This window comes from Somniosus microcephalus, chromosome 9, assembly GCF_052327205.1.
Source record: "Somniosus microcephalus isolate GS21.2 chromosome 9, FLI_Smic_1.0, whole genome shotgun sequence".
Taxonomy (NCBI): domain Eukaryota; kingdom Metazoa; phylum Chordata; class Chondrichthyes; order Squaliformes; family Somniosidae; genus Somniosus; species Somniosus microcephalus.
In genome coordinates, this window is record NC_140995.1 from 112,396,653 (window position 1) to 112,422,763 (window position 26,111).

Genomic DNA, 26,111 nt, shown 5'->3' on the forward strand with positions numbered 1-26,111 from the left:
TTCAGGCAGTGCATTCCAGATCAAAATAACTCGCTGCGTAAAAAAATGTTTCCTCATGTCGCCCCTGGTTCTTTTGCCAATCACCTTAAATCTGTGTCCTCTGGTTACTGACTCTTCTGCCATTGGAAACAGTTTCTCCTTATTTACTTTATCAAAACCATTCATGACTTTGAACACCTCTATCAAATCTTCTCTTAACTTTTTCTGCTCTTAGGAGAACAACTCCAGCTTCTCCAGTCTCTCCACATAACTGAAGTCCCTCATCCCGGTACCATTCAGGTAAATTTCTTCTGCACCATCTCAAGGCCTTGACATCCATCCTAAAGTGTGGTGCCCAGAATTGAACACACTACTCCAGCTGAGAACTAACCAGTGTTTCATAAAGGTTTAGCATAACTTCCTTGCTTTTGTATTCTATGCCTCTATTAATAAAGCCAAGGATTCAATATCCTTTTTTAACAACCTTCTCAACTTGTCCTGTCACCTTCCAAGATTTGTGTACATACACCCTGAGGTCTCTCTGTTCTTGCACCTCCTTTAAAATTGTACAATTTGTTTATATTGCCTCTCCTCATTCTTCCTACCAAAATGTATCACCTCGCACATCTCTGCATTAAATTTCATCTGCCATGTGTCTGCTCATTTCACCAGTCTGTCTTTGTCCTCCTGAAGTCTGTTACTATCTTCCTCATTGTTTACTACATTTCCGAGTTTCCTGTCATCTGCAAATTTTGAAATTATGCCCTGTTTACCCAAGTCCAGGTCATTAATATATATCAAAAAGAGCAGCGGTCCTAATACTGACTCTTGGTGAACACTACTGCATACTTCCCTCCAGTCTGAAAAACAACAGTTCACCACTACTTTTTTGCTTTTTATTCCTTAGCCAGTTTTGAATCCCCACTGCCACTATTCCTTTAATCCCATTGCTTTAATTTTGCTAAAAGTCTAATATGTGGTACTTTATCAAATGCCTTTTGAAAGTCCATATAAACAATATCAACCACACTACCCTCATCAACCATCTCCATTACTTCATCAAAGAACTCTATCAAGTTAGTCAAACATGATTTGCCTTTAACAAATCCATATTACTTTAATTTATTAGCTCATATTTTTCCAAATGTCAATTAATTTTGTCCTGGATTATTGTCGCTAAAAGTTTCCCTACCACTGACGTTTGACTGACTGGTCTGTAGTTGCCGGGTTTATCCCTCTCCCCTTTTTTAAACATGAATGTACCATTTGCAATCCTCCAGTCCTCTGGCACCACTTCCTTTTCTAAGGAGGATTGGAAGATTATAGCCAGAGCCTTCGCAATTTCCACCCTTACTTCCCTCAGTAACCTGGAATGCATCCCATCTGGATCGGGTGACTTTTCTAATTTGAGGACAGCCAACCTTTTAACTACCTCCTCTTTATCTATTTTTATCCTACCCAATATCGTTACTACCTCCTCCTTTACTGCTACATTGGCAGCATCCTCTTCTTTAGTGAAGACAGATGCAAAGTACTAATTTAGTACCTCAGGCATGCCCCCTGCCTCCACATGATGATCTCCTTTTTGGTCCATAATCAGCCCCACCCTTCCTTTGACTACCCGTTTACTATTTATATGTTTATAGATACATAGATACATAGAAGATAGGAGCAGGAGTAGGCCATTCAGCCCTTCGAGCCTGCTCCGCCATTCAATGAGATCATGGCTGATCATCCAAATTCAGTACCCGGTCCCTGCCTTCTCCCCATATCCCTTGATCTCTTTAGCCTTAAGAAATATATCCAACTCTTTCTTGAATATACTTAATGAACTGGCCTCCACCGCCCTCTGTGGCAGAGAATTCCACAGGTTCACCACTCTCTGGGTGAAGAAATTCCTCCTCATTACAGTCCTAAATGGCTTACCCCTTATCCTTAGACTATGACCCGTGGTTCTGGACTGCCCGGCCATCAGAAACATCCTTCCTGCATCTAGTCTGTCCAGGCCTGACAGAATTTTATAGGTTTCGATGAGATCCCCTCTCAATCTTCTAAACTCCAGTGAGTATAAGCCCAATCGACACAATCTCTCCTCATACGTCATTCCTGCCATCCCAGGTATAAGCCTGGTGAATCTTCGTTGCACTCCTTCCATGGCAAGAACGTCCTTCCTCAGGTAAGGCGACCAAAACTGCACACAATACTCAAGGTGTGGTCTCACCAAGGCCCTGTACAACTGTAGCAAGACATCCTTGTTCTTGTACTCGAACCCTCTTGCTACGAAGGCCAACATACTATTTGCCTTCTTAACCGCCTGCTGCACCTGCATGCTTACCTTCAGCGACTGGTGTACAAGAACACCCAGGTCTCTTTGCACTTCCCCTTCTCCCAAACTATTACCATTCAAATAATAATCTGCCTTCCTGTTTTTGCCACCAAAGTGGATAACCTCACATTTATCCACATTATAGTGCATTTGCCATGTTTCTGCCCAATCACCCAACCTGTCCAAATCGTGCTGGAGTTTCACGACATCCTCCTCACAGCATACCCTCCCCCCCAGCTTTGTGTCGTCTGCAAATTTGGAGATATTACATCCAATTCCCTCGTCCAGATCATTAATATATATTGTGAACAGCTGGGGTCCTAGGACCGATCCTTGCGGTACCCCACTAGTCACTGCCTGCCACTTGGAAAACGACCCGTTTATTCCAACTCTTTGCTTTCTGTCCGCCAACCAGTTCTCTCTCCAAGTCAATACCTTGCCCCCAATCCCATGTGCCTTAATTTTGCACGCTAATCTCTTATGCGGGACCTTATCGAAAGCCTTCTGAAAGTCCAAATACACCACATCCACTGGTTCTCCCTTATCTATTTTACCAGTTACATCCTCAAAAAATTCCAGTAGATTAGTCAAGCATGATTTACCTTTTGTAAATGCATGTTGACTTTGTCCGATCCAGTCACTGCTTTCCAAGTGCTCTGCTATTACATCTTTTATAATGGACTCTAGCATTTTCCCCACTACCGATGTCAAGCTTACCGGTCTATAATTCCCCTAATTTTCTCTACCACCTTTTTTGAATAGTGGGGTAACATTAGCTACCCGCCAATCCATGGGTACCGTTCCAGAGTCTATCGAGTTCTGGAAGATGACTTTATAAAAGACTTTTGGGTTCCCTTTTATGTTAGCCACTAATCTATTCTCATACTTTCTCTTTGCCCCTCTTATTCCCTTTTTTAGATCTCTTCTGTACTTTCTATATTCAACTTGGTTCTCTACTGTATTATGAGCCTTCCAATTGTCATAAGTCTCATTTTTATGCCTCATTTTAATCTCTATGGCCTAGAAATTCAGTATAGCCACTTTTGGGGCGGTAAGGTCGGGCGGCCGCTAAAGTTTGCGCCTGGCGCAAAGTCGCGCCCCCTTCGCCGATATTCAGTCGCATCGCCCCAAGAGGTTGCTGCTGCGCTAAAACAGGCGATGCACGACTATCTTTAGGCGCTAAGCCGGTGGTGCTGAGCGATAGCCTCGAGGCCAGGCGCAGCGCAGGTGCGGCGAGTTCTTGATTGACGGCAGACACTCTGGCGCCGGTCATCTCTCAAAGGGGGAGGGTGGATTTGTTTGCCTGCCACACCCTGCACACTGCAGCCCTCAACCTAGGCCTGACCACTTCAGCTTCACCTGTACAACGCCCAGGACTATGGAGAAGGCCAGGGAGAGAGCGCAGCGCTTCAGCGACGGTGACCTGAGGGTGCTGGTTGGCGGAGTGGAGCGCAGGCGCCATGTTTTGTTCCCAGAAGGTGGCAAGAGGCTGCTGCCCAGCGCCTACCAGAAAGCCTGGAGGGAGGTGTCCAACAGGGTGTCTTCCAACAGCGTGGTTGCCAGGACTCCTGTGCAATGCCGGAAGAAGTTCAACGACCTCACTCGGGTTGTCAGGGTGAGTACCCTTTCCAGTGTCCTCCTCATCCTTGCATGTGCACCTCACATTATGGGCAAAGGGACCTGAAAGCCCTAATGGCCAGCCCTCATCCAGCAGCTATGGGACTGGCATGAAAATCAATTGCACATTCAGCACTTTACACACTGTCCAAGCTATTCGACCATGGGAGGCATTGCAGACAAGATCAGGGCTACACACTGTCCAAGCTATTCGACCATGGGAGGCATTGCAGACAAGATCAGGGCTACACACTGTCCAAGCTATTCGACCATGGGAGGCATTGCAGGCAAGATCAGGGCTACACACTGTCCAAGCTATTCGACCATGGGAGGCATTGCAGACAAGATCAGGGCTGCACACTGTCCAAGCGATTCGACCATGGGAGGCAGTGCAGACAAGATCAGGGCTACACACTGTACTTAGAGGCCGTCCTTTCTCTTGCAGGCCAAGGTTGCGCACAACCAGCGCAACCGAACTGAGACCAGGGGAGGCCGTCCTGACCTCAAAGAGCTCTCCGACCTCGACCAGCGTGTGGAGCGCATTATGGGAGGCCGGCTGATTGGCCCCGTCGCCAGTGGAGATGCCGACCCTGTTCTGGGCACCAATGGTAAGGGCATCACCTTTTGGACCTCTCTCGTTCCACTTGCGCATCAGATCAGCACCCTTTGCCACTGTCCGACCAATGCGGTGAATGGCACCACTCATGCCTCCCTCGCTGCCGCCCTGTCCTCACTCTAAAGCTACTCTTGTGCCTTCCTGCTTTCAGATGGTGAATCGGCAAGTGAGGAGGCGGGCCCTCAAGCTACCACTGTCAGCCCTTCGAGGAGGAGGAAGAGGAAGCCGGCCCATCAGTGCCACCCTCAGCCGCGCCAGCCCATGGCGATGTAGGGGACACGTCTTCCCTGGAGGGGAGCCGGGGGGAAGGGTCGGAGGAGAGTGAAGCTCCGTGGCCCAGCGGCCTGCAGCAACGCGGGAGGGGTGGGGAAGCTCGGCGGACTTCTCCCCAGAGGGTGAGTGCGGCCTCCAGTCCTGCGACGGTGAGCGCAGAGGAGGTGCGCCTCCTAGAGGAAATGGCCGTCCAGGCTGAGCGCAGGCACACTGAGCTCATGGCTGCAGTGGCAAGGATGCCTGACTCCATAGAGTCCCTGGCAAGGAGTGTGCAGGAATTCGGGGCAGCACAGGCCAGGAGTCTGCAACAATTCAGTGCAGCACAGGCCAGGAGTGTGGATCTATTCAGTGCAGCACAGGCCAGGAGTCTGCAGGGCATCGCGGCAGCACAGGCCAGGAGTCTGCAGGACTTCGCGGCAGCACAGTCAGCTTCTAGCCAAGTGCTCAGTCGTGCCGTCCATTCACTGGCTGGTGTCATGTGGACACAGGCCAGGGCCACACGGGCACTAACTGCTGCCACCCTCGCTGGATCAGCCAGGCATCGCCAGGGCACTCGCCGCGCAGCAGCAGCCCAGCAGTCTGTCCTTCAGCTGTTTGCTGCGCATGCTGCAGTGCTGGCCCGTGCAAGTGCCAATGTGTCAGGTGACCAGCGAGCACCTGCGATCTGCCAGGTTGCCACCATTCCTGCAGCCAACACTGCCACTCCGCCATTGCAGCTGCCACGAGCGGCTGCACAGACTGCTGCCACCCAGCCAGAGTTGGAGCAGTCAGCAGCCGGACACTCCAAGGCCAGAGCTGGTGCAGGCCAACCCCCAAGTGCATCTGCCGTCTCGCCATCTGCCCCTCAGCAGCCTTCCCCCAGCCTTGCTGCAGCCACTGGGCTCCCATTGAGGAGGAGCAGCAGGGCGGGCAGGGGCCAGGCAAGGATGCGCAAGGCATCGCCCTCGCAGGGCAAAAAGTAGAGGTATGCACAAATGCCTGGTGCTTGTTGTAAGGCCGACACTGGTGCAGTTGTTTTTGTGTAAGGCCGAGACTGGTGTCTTTCTTTCTTTTTGTAAGGCCGAGACTGGTGTCTTTCTTTCTTTTTGTACGGCCGAGACTGGTAGTTTTGTGTTTTTGGAGGGGCCTTCTCCACATGAGAATGTAATGTGGGAAGGGCAGAGGTTTTCAATAAATTATTGTGGTTAAATTGCAGTGTGCGTGGTTTTTTGGTTAAGTCCTGGTTGCCCTGCTCAGCTGAGGGCTTGTGGAGCGGCTACATTCATCTGCTGACATTGGCACAAGCCATTCCCTGAGAGGGGGCCTAGAACCGACGTTCAATAAGCCGGCGACGGGCGGCCCTTGCACTTTGTGCCTCCCTCCTGTGCTGGTCCTCCTCCTCCTCCTCCTCCTCCTGAGGTGGTCCTCCAATCTCTGGTGGCAGTGGCTGAGTCCTGCGGATAGCCAGGTTGTGCAGCATGCAGCAAACGACCACGAAATGGGAGACTCGCTCCGGCGAATATTGTAGGGCTCCACCGGAACGATCCAGACAGCGGAACCATTGCTTCAGGACGCCGATTGTTTGTTCGATGATGTTCCTGGTCGCTTGATGGCTCTCGTTGTATGCCTCTTCAGCAGGGGTGCTGGGCACACGGAGCGGGGTCATCAGCCAGGTACACAAAGGATAGCCTTTGTCCCCGATAAGCCATCCTCGTGGGTGAGGCTGTGCCTGGAACATGTCTGCCACAGAAGTCTGTCGCAGGATGAAGGCATCGTGGCTACTGCCTGGAAACCGGCATTGACAGCTAGGGTGAGCTGCTGTGGTTACACACCAGCTGGACGTTCAGCGAATGGTAGCCCTTCCGGTTGCGGTAATCCTCGGCATTCCCCAGAGGTGCCCGCAAAGCCACATGCGTGCAGTCAATGGCGCCCTGCACCATGGGGAAGCCCGCGAATGCTGCAAAGCCCATTGCACGCTGTTGCTGCTTGGCAAGGGCCATGGAGAAGGAGATGAACTGACGTCTCCTTTGGAAAAGGGCATTGGTCACCTGGCGGATGCAGCAATGCACGGCGAACTGGGAGTTGTTGGCAATGTCCCCAGCAGCGGATTGGAAGGAGCCGGTGGCATAGAAGTTGAGAGCCACCGTCACCTTCACTGCCACCGACAGAGACGTCCTGCTCCTCAGCTGTGGCTGCAGATCACCGCCAAGCAGCTGGCAGATCTCTGTGACCACGTCCCTTCTGAATCGCAGCCTCCGAACACACTGCTCCTCAGACATGTTGAGATAGGAGAACTGCTGGCGGTATACCCTGGGTGGGTAAGGCCTCCTTTGCCGGCACCTGTTGCCCCCTCTCCGTCTAGCCAGGGCTGCCACTCTCTCACGGCGTCTGTGAGCCCTTTGGATGTAATTGAGAAAGCCAGCGTTGACACCCATTGCAGCCCCCATAATATGCTGGCAAACAATGAGATGTCAATGAAGGCAAAGACTAGTGGAAAGCTGTGGCCTGAAGCCAGAAGTACCTGTCCGAGTGTTGGGCCAAAGCAGAAAGCTATCTACCTTGGTCTCTCTCCAAAGATCCGTTTCGCAAGAAGGTGTGCTGCGAAATGGCAGCCTTTTATATTGCAGGAGGAGTGCCCTTTAATTTGCGCCCCCCACGCCCCGCATCGGCTGAGCACCGTTCCACTCTAACAGTCGCTAGGGGTGCCAGGCACACGATGGGGCGTCGCCACTGAAGTTCCGGTTGGGGGCGCACAAAGGGCGTTGCACGAGGAAATGACATCATGATCTGCGCGCGCAGCTGAGCCTTTGCGCTGCCGCTAAATCTTGAGTGAAGTTGGGGCGAGGCGCAGATCGCGCTGCGCCCTGGCGCTACCCGCCTAGCGCCCGACACCTACTCCTCCTAAGGCACTAGCGGCTGGCGCAACCAACTGAATTTCTAGGCCTATATCTTTTGTCATCAAGGCAGCTCCAGCTTTGGATGCCCTTCTTTTCCTCCTCAAGGGAATGTGTCTATTCTGTACCTGAACCATCTACTCTTTGAAGGCCTCCCATTGTTCAATTACTGTTTTGCCTACCAATTTTTGATTCTAATTCACCTGGGCCAGATCCCTTTTTAACTCACTGGAGTTAGCTCTCCTCCAGTTAAGTATTTTTATGCTTGATTGTTCCTTGTCCTTTTCCGTAACTATTCTAAACCTGATGATATTATGATCACTGTTCCCCAAATACTCCCTCACTGAAACATGCTCCACTTGCCCCATTTCAGTCCCCAGAACTAGATCCAGTACTGCTTCCTTCCTCATTGGGCTGTAAACATGCTGATCAAGAAAGTTCTCTTGTACAAATTTCAGGAATTCCTCCCTCTCTTTGCCCTGTACACTCTTACCAGTCTATATTCGGATAATTGAAATATCCCATTATCATCACTCTGTAGTTCTTGCATTTTTCAGTAATTTGCCTGCAAATTTGCTTTATTATCTCCTTCCCTATACCAAGTATGTTAATAGCTCCTCTTCATCTTCATGGATATTATCACTTGTCACTAAACCTGTAAGAAGTGCGGTTGAATGCTATGGGAAAGAACACATCTTAACTAATCTTCCATTTCCCTGTGCAGAACAGCCCAGGGAAGCTCAACTGCAAATGTCATATGAGACTGAGATCCAAAAGTTGTGGCTCCTAGTTGACAACTCAATAATTCTACATTGACCCAGGAAGGATCATTGGTTCTGGCATAGGTCCAATATCTTAAATGCCTTCTTCTCCTTATCAAGCTATTGTGAACTAACCCCCTATAATGAATGGTTGCTTTTCTCAAACAACAAACTGCCGCTACAAGTATAATTAACATACCTGATAAGAAATAAATATAATTCATTTCCTTATTCTGCCAAACTAGGAAAGATCCATTTTGGTTTTCATCTCTCAGCAGATACCTCTTTGCATCAATATGGATCATGCTGCCGAAGAACCACCTGAAGGATTAACAGTGTTACATTCAGAGATTTCTACTACCATCATCATTAAAATGTAGAGAAAACATCCTCATGCAGTTATTTCTCATGGAAGAAGACAACAACAGCCTTAAGCAGACTTCACCACAGCTATGAATATCTTTCCAGAATCATCTGTTATGAGGCACATTTGTCATCTTACTATTTTCAGGAATTTTACACATCCAGATAATCCAGAGAATACAAATTATATCCTACAAGTGTTACTGGTATCTGTTGTGCAGATGCCATTCGCACTTTAGATAATATTATTTTCTTTATATTCTCTTTATATCATGATTGTTATATTGAGGGAGGATAAGTTTGAAATGCTTTCTAAACATTTTCTATATTATTGACCCAGAATATGCTGGACAAATAACGATGAGTTTAATGTGCACATAGTTATTAGTGGATAAATAACCCAGCAATTTGTGGTGAGGAAGAGATACACCGTGAGTTGTAAATTGCTAGATGATTTGTGCTGTTAGCCTCGTAAAATTAAGAACTCACCATCAAGCTCCCCATGAGTTTCAAGAAATTGCTGGATTTGCTCTAATAAAACTAATTAAACTCGGCGCAGAACGTTAAGGCTGGTTTTTAACAATGTAAGGACCCATTTAATGACAAGATTTATGTTCCTGCAATGCTACTCAACCTGAGAGGCCAAGAAAGGGAACAATTGAAACTGTGGAGTCTCACTCCTGCAGGTAGTAAATTGTTCCTAGAGATTTATACAATTTAAAATTTTAATTTTGTTTCCTTACTTTTCCTTTCTGTCTCTCTATTAATACATTTTTTCCCTCTTTATTTCCCTTTCTGTATCTAACTTGACTCTAATTTATCCTATTTCCTTCTCCGTCATTCCTCTGTTTCTTTCTCTATCCCTAAATTTAATTGGTTGAGAAGTTAGACTGTTGGTCCTGTCATTTGCCAAGGTTCCAGATGCCCCATTGACCTTATCAACTCGCACTTCCAGAAATTAGTAGCTCAAAAACTTTTTAGCTGAAGGGTGAGGAAAAAAATGTAACAAACGGGGCACGCCGTGAGATGCCCTGCAAAATCTGGGCCAAAATTATAATGTGCTTCTTTTAGTAAACTACTTTAGCTGACATCAGAAAGAAATAATGTTAGTGGATTGCAAGGATTTTTAATAACATTGTTAGATAACACAGTAAATGGTTCCCTCTCCTCAGCCACTGCCCCCATCCCTTCAAAAACCACTGTCATTACCCCCTTCTCAATAATCTATCCTTGAATTCTGCCCTTGCAAACTACCGCCCTATCACTACTTTTCATTTCCTCTTCAAAGTCCTTTAATGTACTGTTGCCTCCCAGATCCATGCCCATCTTTTCTGCAGCTCCCTCCAATCAGGTTTCTGCCCCTCCCACAGTGCTGAAACGGCCCTAACCAAAGCAATGAACAATGGCCCAGAACTTGGTGTCGGGGGCTTGCCGCGCGTGCAAGCCCCCGGTCTGCACTCACCCTGCGCGCTGACATCTGAAGCCCGGGCCTGCTTGCATTCCCTGTGACAGGCCCGGTTCAGGTGTCAGCGCGCAGTGCTTACCTGATCCAGCGGCGTAGTTAGTGCAATGTGCCGGCTGGGATCAGGTGAGCACTGTAGAACCAATCAGGGGAGGGAAAGGTTCATTCATGAGTTTGAGAGTAAGAACTGTCAAACTCATGAAAACTACGGGGGCCCAAAACACTATTTAAACTTTAAATAAAAATTTAAAAAACATCCCAATCATTAAATTAAGTATAAATAAGTTTAAAAAAATAATTTAAACAATAATTTGTTTTTTGAAAAAAATAAATTTTTAATAAAAAGGGTCTAAAACTAAACTTACCTTATTGTAGATTCTTTAAAATAATAAACCTGTGGGAAAAAAAATTCTAAATTACACTAAAACACCACTTACCTGTAAAAATAAATACTTACGTGTGCTTTTTACAAGCGTAAAGACCGGAGGCCTTTACACATGCGCAAATCCCCCAAAACAGAGGAAATCCAAGACGCACGCGCTGCCCCCTACAGCGCACGCACTAGCCTCTTCAACTCTTGGGTTGGAGGAGAGGAAATGCCGGTTTTCAGCGCATGCGCTGTGCATGCTGAAAACCGGCATTTCCTCCGGCCAGACGCATGAGTACCCCTTCCGTACTCATGCGTTTGGGGAGGAATTACTGCCCCAATATCTTTGGTAACTGTGATTGTGGTGCTTTATCTGTCCTCATGCTCCTCAACCTTTTTACAGCTTTTGATACGGTTGACCACACCATCCTTTTCAAACGCCTTTCCTCCATTGTCCAGTGCAGGACTGTCCTTGCTTTATATCACTCTTACCTATCCAATCGTAGCTAAAGTATCTCTACCAATCATCACTGCATCATCGCCTCAGGAATCCCCCAAAGATCCATCTATGGCCCCTCCATTTCCTCATCAAATATGTTGCCCCTTGGTGACATCCTCCTCAGACATGGAGTTAGCTTCCACATGTACCGATGACACCCAGATCTTCCGCTCCACCACTTGTCTTGATCCCTGCACTGTACTGTCAAACTGCTTTTCTGGCATCCAGTCACTTAAACATTGTGAAGACCGAAGCCATTATCTTTGGCCCCTGTCACAGACTCAATCTCACCACTGACTCAATCCCCCTCCCAGCCACTGTCTCATACTGAACCAGACTGTTCTCAACCTCGGCATCTCATTTGACTCTAAGCTAAGCTTCTGACTGCTTATTCTCTCCAGCACAAAGACAGCCTACTTCTACCTCCATAACATTGCCTTCAGCCCTACCTCAGTTCATCTGCTGCTGAAACCCTCAACCATGCCTTTGTCATCTCCAATGCTCTGCTGGCTGGCCTCCCATTCTTCACGCTTTGCAAACTTCAGCTCACCCAGAACTCTACTGTTCATAACATACCTGCATTGTCACACACAACCATCACCCTTTTCCTTACTGACCTACCTTGGCTCCTGAGCCACGCACTGCCTCAAAGATAAAATTCTCTTTTTTTTTAAATTTGTTTATGGGATGTGGACGTCTCTGGCAAGGCCAGCATTTATTGCACATCCCTAATTGCCCTTGAGAAGGTGGTGGTGAGCCCCCTTCTTGAACTGCTGCAGTCCGTGTGGCGAAGGTACTCCCACAGTGCTGTTAGGGAGGGAGATCCAGAATTTTGACCCAGCGACGATGAAGGATCGGCGATATACTTCTAAGTCAGGACGGTGTGTGACTTGGAGGGGAACTTGGAGGTGGTGGTTGTAAAGTCCGCACCTCAAAAATACACGGACTTCGGGAGAACAGTTTAACAGGTACTTTACTGAACAAGAGGCAGCTTGAAACTGAAACTACAGAAGCCTGCTAGGGCCTTTTATACAGGGGTGGTCACTGCCGGTACTGCAGTCTAAGACCAGTTATTCCCTTAAAGGTACATACACAACAATTCCTCCCCTTTTAGATAAACAGTACATAACATTCATTTAACAACTAAATAATAACTAATTACAATTACAATTTTCTCAGTAATATATACATCAACTGAAATAGTCATTTATAAGTTCAGTCTTTGAGGAGGCTTCCTGATCCGGACTGGATAGCGCCTTTCTCGAGTATCCTGTTCTGGCGGTGGAGTCAATTCTGGCTCATTGTCATTGGTTGGATCGTCAGCTTCCAATACCCCTGCTTCTGAGGTAGACGCAATCTGTACTTCGGGCTCATTACCAGGTGCACATGCTTGTGGTACAGGTTTGGCTTGTTCCTGTGACTCTAGAATCTGGTCAGCATGGCATCTCACGATGCTCTCTCCAACGTCCACTGTGTACATTAGTGGTCCCTGCTGTGTGCATATCGTGCCTGGCTCCCATTTTTCTGTTCGGTAGTCGCGGGCCAAGACTGGTTGCCCTATCTTGAAGCTCCTGGTTGGCTTCTCATTTATGTGCTGGAACTGCTTATCCTCAACATCTCGTCTTATGTTTGGTTTGAGCAAACCCGAGCGACATCTTAGTCTCCGGTTGAAAAACAGTACGGCTGGAGTTTGGTTGGTTACTGCATGTGTCGCATTCCGGTAAGCAAACAGGAAGTTATCCACCTTGTGTTGCAGTGGTATGTCGTCATTATACATTGCCTTTATGGCCTTTTTAAAGGTCTGAACAAACCTCTCAGCCAATCCATTTGTGGCTGGATGATATGGGGCAGATGTGTAATGTTTTACCCCATTATTCTTCAGGAACCTCCGGAAATCCTCAGACACAAACTGTGGGCCATTGTCAGAACAGATCTGTTCTGGCAACCCATTCCTGGCGAAGATGGTCCTTAGGACTGCAATAGTTTTCTCCGTGGTGGTGGAGGACATTTTAATGACCTCTGGCCATTTCGAATGGGCGTCCACAGCGATTAGAAACATTGAGTCCATAAATGGACCAGCGAAATCAATGTGTACCCATTGCCATGGAGATGAGGGCCACTCCCATGGATGTAGCGGGGCCTGTGGTGGAGCGTTTTGGACCTTCTGGCATCCTGTGCATCTCTTGGTCATATCCTCGATTTCTTTATCGATTCCCGGCCACCACACAAACGCCCTGGCTAGGCTCTTCATTTTTACCCCTCCCAGATGACCCTCGTGAAGCTCATTGAGTACTCTATCTCTCAACTTGGGTGGAATTACCACTCGGAATCCACACATCAAGGTTCCCCGGCACACTGACAGCTGTTCCCTCCTTGGCGAATATGCTGGCAACAGTGAGTCGCCATATGCTGGCCATCCCTTCACCGTCAAATCATAGACCCGAGAGAGTGTCGGGTCATTTCGGGTTTCTTTCTCAATACTTGCGTTTGTAACAGGCAAACATTCGACTATGGTCGCATGGAATATCTCCACCGGGTCCACTGCAGGTGCTTCTTCCGCCATAGGCAACGGTAAGCGCGACAGCCCATCAGCGTTTCCATGTTGTTTCGTACCTTTGTACTCTATGTCATACTGATGTGCCCCTAGAAAAAGTGACCATCTTTGCAGCCGTTGCGCCGTCATCACCGGAACACCCTTCTTTGGGTTAAAAATTGAGACCAGGGGTTGATGATCAGTCAGTAGGGTGAATTTCTGCCCGTGCAGATAGTGATTGAACTTCTTCACCCCCCACACCAGGCTGAGGGCCTCCCTGTCAATCTGGGTGTAGTTACGCTCGGCTGAGGTTAGCGAGCGCGATGCAAAGGCTATTGGCCTCTCTGAACCGTCACGGAATTTGTGTGACAGCACCGCTCCAATGCCGTAAGGTGACGCATCACATGCCAACCGAATCAGTAGTGTTGGGTTGTAGTGGGCCAATACTTCTTTTGAAGTGATTTGGCATTTACATTCCTGAAAGGCACGCTTACACTCATCACTCCATTTCCATGTTACACCAGTTTGAAGGAGGGCGTTCAGTGGGTGCAGAATTGTGGATAAATTCGGCAAGAACTTATGGTAGTAGTTCACCAACCCGAGGAACGACCTCGGTTGCGACACATTTTCTGGTGCTGGAGCCTTGACTACAGCCTCAATCTTGTCCGGCGACTTATGCAACCCTTCCTCATGAATCATGTGGCCACAATACGAGATTTGTCTCCTGAAGAACTCGCATTTGGGACGGTAGGCTCGTAGCCCATATTCCTGCAATCTCGTGAGCACCTGTTCCAGGTTGGCAAGGCGTTCATTGTCATTTTTGCCCGTAACCAGGATGTCGTCCAAATAACACTGGGTCCCCGGGATCCCTTGCAGGACTTGTTCCATTGCCCTCTGCCACATAGCCGGGGCCGATGCTACCCCAAATACCAGTCGATTGTACTGGTAAAGGCCTTTGTGAGTGGTTATCGTGAGGTATTTCCTAGATGCTTCTTCCACCTCCATTTGTAGATACGCTTTGAGCCAGGTCAATCTTTGTAAAACGTTTCCCTCCAGATAGTGAGGCGAAAATATCTTCTATCCGCGGAAGCGGATACTGTACTGTGTGCAGGACTGGGTTCACAGTCACCTTGAAGTCCCCACGGATGCGAACCTTCCTTGGCTCCCCAGGCGTGCTGCTCAATGCTTTCTTCATTACAGGAACGATGGGTGTGGCCCACTTGCTCCAGTCCACCTTAGACAACACCCCCGAACGCTCCAGACTCTCCAGTTCAGCTTCCACGGCTGGGCGTATCGCTTTATCCTCAATCTTTATGGTTGCCTTTACTCCTTTTAGAGTCCCAAGTCCTTGTTGGAACACCTCTTCCGCGTCAGATAGAATTTGTGACAGACGTCCAGGTACGACGTCATCATCTTTTTTGTCAGTCACAGTTAGTGCCAGAATGGATTGCCAATCCAATTGTAGTCTTCGGATCCATTCCCATCCCAATAATGGTGGTCCTCCATCTCGTAGTATATACATGTATAGTTTCTGTGTTTCCTTTCCGTTATATTCAACTGGCACCCTTATTTTTCCTCTGGGGTAGACCTTTTGCCCCGTGTATGTCTTCAATACAATGGATGTGTCCTTTAAGGGTATGTGTGAGAATAGCCGCTCATAGTCTCGCCGATTCATGACAGTTAGGGCTGATCCTGTGTCCAATTCCATCTTCACTGGGGATCCTGCTATCATGAGGGTGACCCAAATGGTTCGGTGATCTTCTTTTGCGATCACATTGTGTAACTTTAAACAACTTAGTCGCCTGCTCCCGGAGTCCTTATCACTCTCCTGACCTTCTGAACTACTTTCTGTCAGTTTCTTTACTTTCCTGTACTGTTCCTTAGTAGTTCTTGTCGTGTTGGTCTTCTTCCCCGACCTGCAGACTCTTGCTATATGTCCCATTTTCCTGCATTGCCTGCATATTTTGTCTTTAAACCAGCAGTCCTTCTGCTCATGGGTTGTTCTGCCGCAGCGATAGCACTTTTCAGCTCCATACGCCATTTCGTTAGCGCTGTATTCTTGTGGTTTCTGTTGTATTTCCGCAGCTCCCCGTGCTGCTGCTTCGTAGGATACTGCCACGCTGAAAGCCTGTTCTAGCGTCAGGTCCTTTTTTGAAAGTAATCATTTCTGGGTTCCTTCACTCTGGAGCCCGCAGACAAACTTATCCCTTAAGGTGTCTGCCAGTCCTGCTCCGAACTGGCAGTGCTTCGATAACTTGCGTAGTTCCGTAAGATAGTCAGCATTGCTCTCATCTTTGTGCTGGTTTCTTTTATGGAACTTGAATCTTTCTGCTATCAGCAGTGGTGTAGGGCTTAGATGTTCCTGTAAGATATGAACAATCTCCTCAAAACTTTTCTCCATTGGTTTAGCTGGAGTAATTAAATTCCGCAATAGGCCGTACGTACTCGCACCCATCAGATTTAATAATACCGACACCCTCTTTCCATCAGCCACCTCATTTGCCTTGCATTACACTTCAATTCTTTCCACATACGTGGTCCTGTCTTCTACTTCGTTGTCGAAAGCAGTGATACTGCCACTTTTCGGCATCTTGGGCAATTTAAAATGGCGCCTCCCGCGCTTTTGCTTCTTCCCCAATGGATTAAAATGGCGCCTCCCGCGCTTTTGCTTCTTCCCCAACGGGATAAAATGGTGCCTCCCACGCTTTTGCTTCTTCCCCTTACTGCCACGCTGCTCCTAGCATTCTACGGGGTAATGGCGGCGACCCGCAGCTTTGGCACATCTCGCTTTCCTTCCCCGCCGTTTAGTTTCTCTCTGCTGTCCTGTTCTTGAGCACCGACCGCGCCCTGTGCGCTCCACCCTCTCTCTCTTGTTTTCTTTTCCCAGCGACGCTGCGCGGCACGATTTGTAGAGCCGCTCGATCGAGCTTGAGCCTGCCACAGTCCGGAAGGGTCAGCGCACTACCTGCTACCAGCGCGATTCGCTGGAACCGCAGTCTCTCCCGCAATTCTCCAAACACTGATGGATTCTTTGGGCGGTTGCCCTCGGTCGACGCCCGTTGCTCAGACTACGACCTTCCAGGACCTTCCTTTCAGGCGAGATCCCCGTGAGATGATGCCACACTGCAGGTGAGTTCGAACTTACTCGTCGCCACTGTAAAGTCCGCACCTCAATAATACACGGACTTCGGGAGAACAGTTTAACAGGTACTTTACTGAACAAGAGGCAGCTTGAAACTGAAACTACAGGAGCCTGCTAGGGCCTTTTATACAGGGGTGGTCACTGCCGGTACTGCAGCCTAAGACCAGTTATTCCCTTAAAGGTACATACACAACAGTGGTGTTCCCATGCGCCTGCTGCCCTTGTCCTTCTAGGTGGAAGAGGTCACGGGTTTGGGAGGTGCTGCCGAAGAAGCCTTGGCGAGTTGCTGCAGTGCATCTTGTAGATGTGTAAGGCTTGCAAAATTCTGCAGATTCCCCCAAACCAAGAAAAGGAGAGATTTTGGACTGTTTGATATAATATTGGGCCAACAGGGACTTAAAGTCAAAACCCCAGGAAGATTTGGCTATTTTAAAAGGCATGTCCAGGCCTGTGGAAAGCTGCAACAAAGGAACTGGGTTGGGCACTGTGGGACAGACAGTTTGAGTATTGGAAAAGGCCAGATTGTCTGAGAATGTCCTGGACCGTCCCAGTCATTCTACATAAAGACAATGGGGGAGAAATTCAGTTGTTAGCGCCAGCCGCTAGCGCCTTAAGAGGGCGATAAGTGGGTCGTGAAGCAGCTAGCGCCCGGGCACGGCACAAACTGCGCCTCTCGCGAAATTGTGCGGACATTTAGCGGTGGCGCAAAACCGCAATGCCCGCTCAGCTGCGTGCGCAGATCCTGACGTCATTTCATGGTGCAACGCCCTTGGTGCGCCCCGAACCGGAACTTCAGTGGCGCCCCCCTTCTTTGCGCCTGGCGCCCCCAGCGACTGGTTGACTGGAACGGTTCCCAGTCGCTGTGGGGCTGGGGGGGCGCTATTTAAAGGGGTCTCTTCCTGCCTTCTTAGTGGTAGCCATTTTTGGACCACTCCTTCTGTGTGAGAGAGAGAGAGATTTGCAGAGAGACAAAGGGAGAGAGCTTTCTGCTTTGACTCAGCGCTCGCACAGGTACTTCTGGCTTCAGCCCAGAGCTTTGCAGTTGGATTGATTTGTCAGTGCCATAGCCTTGAGTGGCCACATATAATGGGGGCTGCAATGGGTGGAAACGTTGGGCTTCTCCATTATATTGAGAGGGCTCAGAGACGTCGAGAGAGAGTGCCAATCATGGCCAGATGGAGGAGGGCCAACAGGCGTCGGCACAGGAGGCCTTGCCCTCCCAGGGTATACCGCCAGCAGTTCTCATACCTCAACATGTCTGAGGAGCAGTGTATTCGGAGGCTTCGATTCAGAAGGGAGGTGGTCACTGAGATCTGTCACCTACTTCAGACAGATCTGCAGCCTCAGCTGAGGAGCAGGACGTCTCTGTCGGTGGCAGTGAAGGTGACAGTGGCTCTCAATTTCTATGCCACCGGCTCCTTCCAATCCGCTACTGGGGACATTGCTAATGTCTCCCAGTTCGCGGTGCATTGCTGCATCCGCCAAGTCAAGAATGCCCTCTTTAAAAGGAGACGTCAGTACATTTCCTACCCCATGACCCTGGACAAGCAGCAGGAGCGCGCAATGGGATTTGCAAGAATAGCGGGCTTCCCCATGGTCCAAGGCACCATTGACTGCACACATGTGGCTTTGCGGGCGCCTCTAGAGAATGCCAAGGATTACCGCAACCGGAAGGGGTTCCATTCGTTGAACGTGCAGTTGGTGTGTGACCACAGACAGCTAATAGTAGCTGTCAATGCCCGCTTTCCAGGCAGTAGCCACGACGCCTTCATCCTGCGCCAGACTTCTGTGGCAGACCTTTTCGAAGCCCCGGCTCACCCAGGAGGCTGGCTTCTCGGGGACAAGGGCTAGCCTTTGTGCACCTGGCTGATGACCCCGCTCTGTGCGCCCAGCACCCCTGCTGAAGAGCGATACAATGAGAGCCATCAAGCGACCAGGAACATCACTGAGCACACAATCGGCGTGCTAAAGCAACGGTTCCGCTGTCTGGACCATTCCGGGGGAGCCCTTCAGTACTCGCCTGAGCGAGTCTCCCATTTCGTTGTAGTCTGCTGCATGCTGCACAACCTGGCTATCCTCAGGACTCAGCCACTGCCAGCAGACATTGGAGGACCACCAGAGGAGGAGGAGGAGGAGGAGGAGGAGGAGGAGCACCAAGACGGGAGGGAGGCACAAAGTGCAAGGGCTGTCCGTCAGCGGCTTATTGCAAGTCGGTTCTAGGCCCCCTCTGAGGGAATGGCTTGTGCCATTGAAAGAACATGAATGGAACCGATCCGCAAACCCTGAGCCGGTCAAGGCAACAAATAGTTCAAAGTGCAAACATGCACAATCTGAATAAAGACAATTATTTATTTAACAAACTCTGTGCCCTTCCTGCATGACAAACAAATACAGAGAAACCCCCCAAAAAACAGTCAGACACATAACTGGCTCTCACAACCTGGAGACAATGAACAAAAGAGTTAACCAAAAATGACCATGATCCTCGGCCTTCACAAAAAAAACACAGTATATTGCCACACCTCCTACTTTTTGGCCTGCGAGGGTGATCTGCCTCGCTTGCGAAATTGGTCCCTTCGCACCCTGCAGCTCCTCCGCAATGGGACCCCAGTGGCTGCAGCAAGGCTGGGGGAAGGCTGCTGAGTGTCAGATAGTGAGTCGGCAGATGCCCTTGGGGGATGGCCTGGACCAGCTCTGGGCCTGGAGGGCCCGGCTGCTGACTGCTCCAACTCTGCTTGGGCGGCAGCAGTCTGTCCTACGGGTGGTGGCAGCTGCAGTGGAGGAGTGACAGTGTTGGCAGCGGGAATGCTGCCAACCCGACAGAGCATAGGCACTCCCTGGTCGGACGAGACACTGGCACTCGCACGGGGCAGCACTGAAGCATGCGCAGCAATCTGCTGAAGCACAGACTGCCAGCCTGCTGTGGCGCGGCGAGAGCCCCGGTGAATCCTGCCTGATCCAGCGAGGGTGGCAGCAGTTAGTGCTCGTGTGGCCCTGATCTGTGTCTGCATCAGACCAGCCAGTGACTGCATGGCACGACTAAGCACTTGGCTGGAAGCTGCCTGTGCTACACCGAAGTCCTGCAGATTCCTTGCCTGTGCTGCCCTGAATTCCTGTACACTCCGTGCCAGTGACTCTATGGAGTCAGGCATCCTTGCCACTGCAGCCATGAGCTCAGTGTGCCTGTGCTCTGCCTGGGTGCCCATTTCAGCAAGGAGCCGCACCTCCTCTGCGCTCACTGTAGCAGGACTGGAGGCCACACTCTCCCTCTGGGGAGAAGGCTGCCGAGCTTCCCTACCCACCCCCCCGCGTTACTGTAGCCCGCTGGGCCCCGGAGCCTCACACTCCTCAGACCCTTCCCCCCTGCTCCCCTCCAGGGAAGACGTGTCCCCATTATGGCCATGGGCTGCCTCGGCTGAGGGTGGCACTGATGTTCCGGCTTCCTCTTCCTCCTCCTCGCCTTCCGAATCACTCACAGTGGCAGCTTGAGGGCCTGCATCCTCACCTGGCGAATCAGCATCTGAAAGCAGGGAGGTACAAGAGTTGCTTTAGCGTGAGGACAGGGCGGCAGCGAGGGAGGCATGAGTGCTGCAATGCACTGCATTGGTTCGATAGTGGCAAAGGATGCTGGTGTGAGGCACAAGTGGAAAGAGAGAGGTCAAAAGGTGATGACCTTACTATTGCTGTCCAGAACGTGGTCGGCATCTCCAGTGGCGACGGGGCCAATCAGCCGGCCTGCCATAAGCCGTTCCACTCGCTGCTCCAGATCGCTGAGGTCTTTAAGTTCAGGATGGCCTCCCCCGGTCCGTTGCTGCTGCCTCCTATTGTGGGCCAGCTCGCCCTGCAAGAGAGAGGAAGGGCTCTGAGTACAGTGTGAAGCCCTGATCTTGGCTGCACTGCCTCCCATGGTGGAATAGCCCTTACATTGTGAAGCCCTGATCTTGGCTGCACTGCCTCCCATGGTGGAATAGCCCTTACAGTGTGAAGCCCTGATCTTGGCTGCACTGCCTCCCATGGTGGAATAGCCCTTACAGTGTGAAACCCTGATCTTGGCTGCACTGCCTCCCATGGTAGAATAGCCCTTACAGTGTGTAAAGTGGTGGATGTGCATGTGAGTTTCATGAGAGGCCCATAGGTGTTGGATGAGGGCTGGGCATTGGGGCTTTCAGGACCCTTTGGCCATAAAGTGAGGTGCACATGCAGGGATGAAGAGGATACTGGATAGGGTACTCACCCTGACAACCCGAGTGAGGTCATTGAACTTCTTCCTGCATTGCGTCGGGGTCCTAGGTGCCATGCTGCTGGAGGTCACTCTGTGTGCCACCTCCCTCCAAGCTTTTCGATATTCGCTGTGCAGCGGCCTCCTGCCACTGTCCGGAAAGAGGATAGCTTGCCTGCGCTCCACTGCGCCAACCAGAACCTTCAGCGCCCCCTCACTGAACCGCTGCGCTCGCTCCCTGGCCCTCTCCATGGTCGTAGGCATAACAATGTCGCAGCAGGTCTGTCCAGGCCGAGAATCAGGGCTCCAATGTGCAGGGCGTGGCTGCAAGCCAAATTGACCCTCCCCTTTAAGAGGTCACCGGCGCCAGCGTGTCTGCCTGCAATCGCTAACTAGCCGCACCTGTGCTGTGCCCGCCCTCGGTGGTAGCGCCTCGCCTCTCTGGCTTAGCGCCTTAGGATAGTCGTGCAGCACCTGATTTAGCGCACCTAGAACCTCTTCGGGTGAAGCAAGTCAATTTCGCTGAAGGTGACGATAATTTGCGCCGGACGCTAAATTTAGCGACCGCTTGACTATAATGCCCCAAACGTGGCGATACTGAATTTCTAGGCCAATAGGCCCACGGAAGGACAGTTCCCATCAAAAACCTACAGGGCCATCAAAAACATGAATAATACAATACATGCCACTAATCAACAAAAGAGATCCTGGCCCCAGCAGGAGAAGACAATCGAACAACAGTTTAAACCCACTCAGAGAGACATCCAAAACCACTTCGCACACTTAAACTGATTTCGAAGCAATCCCGAAACTAGTTAAAAATCAATTAAAAATAGATGGGACCAGCCCCGAAACTCACTAAGAATTTAAAAACTATTAAAATTAACGAGCCCGCCAAAATTAACAATGGGCCAGAGGAGATTTGGCGGTCAGATAAGCCAGGCCTCAATACAGTATAATTGAGGCCTGCTTTGAAACAGAAATCAGTTGAGTGCAGTTGAGAAGCAGTGTTCACCTCACAGTTCGTCCCGATATGAACAGCCTCTTGGAACAACAACACGAGAGAAGAAGGTACTACTCTTCATCATCGGAGAATCGGAGACTTGACGAAAGAAGAACGAATCGAAAGGAGAAAGGAATCGCGGCAACCAAAGGCCCCAAGAAACCAACAACTAGCAATATTACCACCAACTAGGTAATATTGGGCCATCGCGACCATCAAGAAACCAACCTGGAAGAAACCGAAGATTCGCAAACTTGTTTCCACTCTTCAAGTTAGCCTGACTTACCCCTGGGTAAGATTTAATACAAAAGACTCTAAAAACTATACCTAACAAAAGGAAATTGGGTACTTACCCGATAAATTCAAATAGGCACCTAACCGCATCAGCGGACTCGCGAAGACTGAAAACCCAACGCAGGTGAAGTCTTCCACCACGTCTGGGGTACGGCAGGCCCCAACTGCCACAACAAAAGAGAACCCCGATATCGCGAACCTCTACAACTGTCAAGAAAGTCATTTCCTGGTCCTCTGAAATCCAACCTAGTTAGTATAGTGGGATTGGGAGGGGTAAGATATTTTGTCTATTGTAATTCTCCCTCACAAATTCCGAAGTGTTCCCTCTTTTAGAGTAATAAGATTATTGTATTGTATATTTTCCTGTCTCAAAATAAAATCTAAATTCTTTTCATCAGCTCAGTTGTCTGTTGCAATTTCATTACAACCCCCAAATAAGTCCAAAGTCTAGAACCAAAGGGAGTGGGAGCGATTCGAACCGCTCAAGGAGTCAGAGGCAAAGCTGACCACACACACCACCCCTTACAGATGAAACACACTGCAGCCACAGTGCGCCGGTGGTGGAGGGAGTAAGGCCTAGAAATTCAGTATAGCCGCTTTTGGGGCGGTAAAGTCGGGCGGCCGCTAAAGTTTGCGCCCGGCGCAAAGTCGCGCCCCCTTCGCTGATATTCACTCGCATCGCCCCAAGAGGTTGCTGATGCGCTAAAACAGGCGATGCATGACTATCTTTAGGCAGTGCTGAGCGATACCCCCGAGGCCGGGCGCAGCGCCGGTGCGGCGAGTTGCTGATTGACGGCAGACACTCTGGCGCCGGTCAGCTCTTAAAGGGGGAGGGTGGATTTGTTTGCCTGCCACGCCCTGCACACTGCAGCCCTCAACCTAGGCCTGACCACTTCAGCTTCACCTGCACAACGCCCAGGGCTATGGAGAAGGCCAGGGAGAGAGCGCAGTGCTTCAGCGACGGTGACCTGAGGCTGCTGGTTGGCGGAGTGGAGCGCAGGCGCCATGTTCTGTTCCCAGAAGGTGGCAAGAGGCCGCTGCCCAGCGCCTACCGGAAAGCCTGGAGGGAGGTCTCAAACAGGGTGTCTTCCAACAGTGTGGTTGCCAGGACTCCTGTGCAATGCCGGAAGAAGTTCAACGACCTCACTCGGGTTGTCAGGGTGAGTACCCTTTCCAGTGTACTCCTCATCCCTGCATGTGCACCTCACTTTATGGGCAAAGGGACCTGAAAGCCCTAATGGCCAGCCCTCATCCAGCACCTATGGGACTGTCATGAAAATCACTTGCACATTCAGCACTTTACACACTGTACAAGCTATTCGACCATGGGAGGCATTGCAGACAAGATCAGGGCTTCACACTGTCAGGGCCAGTCCACCATGGGAGGCATTGCAGACAAGATCAGGGCTTCACACTGTACAAGCTATTCGACCATGGGAGGCATTGCAGACAGGATCAGGGCTTCACACTGTACTTAGAGGCCGTCCTTTCTCTTGCAGGCCAAGGTGGCGCACAACCGGCGGAAACGAACTGAGACCGGGGGAGGCCGTCCTGACATCAAAGAGCTCTCCGACCTCGACCAGCGTGTGGAGCGCATTATGGCAGGCCGGCTGATTGGCCCCGTCGCCAGTGGAGATGCCGACTCTGTTCTGGGCACCAATGGTAAGGGCATCACCTTTTTGACCTCGCTCGTTCCACTTGCGCCTCAGATCAGCATCCTTTGCCACTGTCCGACCAATGCAGTGAATGGCAGCACTCATGCCTCCCTCGCTGCCGCCCTGTCCTCACTCTAAAGCTACTCTTGTGCCTTCCTGCTTTCAGATGGTGAATCGCCAGGTGAGGAGGCGGGCCCTCAAGCTGCCACTGTCAGCGATTCGGAATACGAGGAGGAGGAAGAGGAAGCCGGCCCATCAGTGCCACCCTCAGCCGCGCCAGCCCATGGCGATGTAGGGGACACGTCTTCCCTGGAGGGGAGCCGGGGGGAAGAGTCGGAGGAGAGTGAAGCTCCGGGGCCCAGTGGCCTGCAGCAATGCGGGAGGGGTGGGGAAGCTCGGCGGACTTCTCCCCAGAGGGTGAGTGCGGCCTCCAGTCCTGCGACGGTCAGCGCAGAGGAGGTGCGGCTCCTGGAGGAAATGGCCGTCCAGGCTGAGCGCAGGCACAATGAGCTCATGGCTGCAGTGGCAAGGATGCCTGACTCCATTGAGTCTTTGTCAAGGAGTGTGCAGCAATTTGGAGCAGCACAGGCCAGGAGTCTACCGTCCATTCGTGCCGTCCATTCACTGGCTGTTGTCATGCGGACACAGACCAGGGCCACACGGGCACTAACTGCTGCCACCCTCGCTGGATCAGCCAGGCATCGCCAGGGCACTCGCCGTGCAGCAGCAGCCCAGCAGTCTGTTCTTCAGCTGTTTGCTGCGCATGCTGCAGTGCTGGCCCGTGCGAGTGCCAATGTGTCAGGCGACCAGCGAGCACCTGCGATCTGCCAGGTTGGCACCATTCCTGCAGCCAACACTGCCACTCCGCCATTGCAGCTGCCACGAGCCGCTGGACAGACTGCTGCCGCCCAGCCAGAGTTGGAGCAGTCAGCAGCCGGACACTCCAAGGCCAGAGCTGGTGCAGGCCGACGCCCAAGGGCATCTGCCGTCTCGCCATCTGCCCCTCAGCAGCCTTGCTGCAGCCACTGGGCTCCCATTGAGGAGGAGCTGCAGGGCGGGCAGGGGCCAGGCAAGGATACGAAAGGCATCGCCCTCGCACGGCAAAAAGTAGAAGGTATGCACAAATGCCTGGTGCTTTTTGTAAGGCCGAGATTGGTGCAGTTGTGTTTTTGTAAGGCCGAGACTGGTGTCTTTCTTTCTTTTTGTAAGGCCGAGACTGGTGCAGTTGTGTTTTTGTAAGGCTGAGACTGGTGTCTTTCTTTCTTTTTGTAAGGCCGACACTGGTGCAGTTGTGTTTTTGTAAGGCCGAGACTGGTGTCTTTCTTTCTTTTTGTAAAGCCGAGACTGGTGCAGTTGTGTTTTTGTAAGGCCGAGACTGGTGTCTTTCTTTCTTTTTGTAAGGCCGAGACTGGTAGTTTTGTGTTTTTGGAGGGGGCTTCTCCACATGAGGATGTAATGTGGGAAGGGCAGAGGTTTGCAATAAATTATTGTTGTTAAATTGCACTGTGCATGGTTTTTTGGTTAAGTCCTGGTTGCCCTGCTCGGCTGAGGGCTTGTGGAGCGGCTACATTCATCTGCTGACATTGGCACAAGCCATTCCCTGAGAGGGCGCCTAGAACCGACGTTCAATAAGCCGGCGACAGGCGGCCCTTGCACTTTCTGCCTCCCTCCTGTGCTGGTCCTTCTCCTCCTCCTCCTCCTCCTCCTCCTCAGGTGGTCCTCCAATCTCTGGTGGCAGTGGCTGAGTCCTGCGGATAGCCAGGTTGTGCAGCATGCAGCAAACGACCACAAAATGGGAGACTCGCTCCGGCGAATATTGTAGGGCTCCACCGGAACGATCCAGACAGCGGAACCGTTGCTTCAGGACGCCGATTGTTTGTTCGATGATGTTCCTGGTCGCTTGATGGCTATCGTTGTATCCCTCTTCAGCAGGGGTGCTGGGCGCACGGAGCGGGGTCATCAGCCAGGTACACAAAGGATAGCCTTTGTGCCCGATAAGCCATCCTCGTGGGTGAGGCTGGGCCTGGAACATGTAAGAACATAAGAACATAAGAAATAGGAGCAAGAGTAGGCCAATCGGCCCCTCGAGCCTGCTCCACCATTCAATAAGATCATGGCTGATCTGATCC

At 50.7% G+C, this 26,111-nt stretch overlaps 1 protein-coding gene across 1 annotated transcript in view; it reads right to left on the reverse strand.

Moving 5' to 3' along the window:
* Nucleotides 1–26,111, reverse strand: part of LOC147112606 (tyrosine-protein kinase Src42A) — a 106,106-nt gene that overhangs the window by 57,698 nt on the left and 22,297 nt on the right. Inside the window, exon 2 of the mRNA XM_085997028.1 lies at nt 8,645–8,766. Coding sequence (XP_085853154.1) covers nt 8,645–8,766 — 122 coding nt within the window. The remainder of the gene's footprint in view (nt 1–8,644; nt 8,767–26,111) is intronic.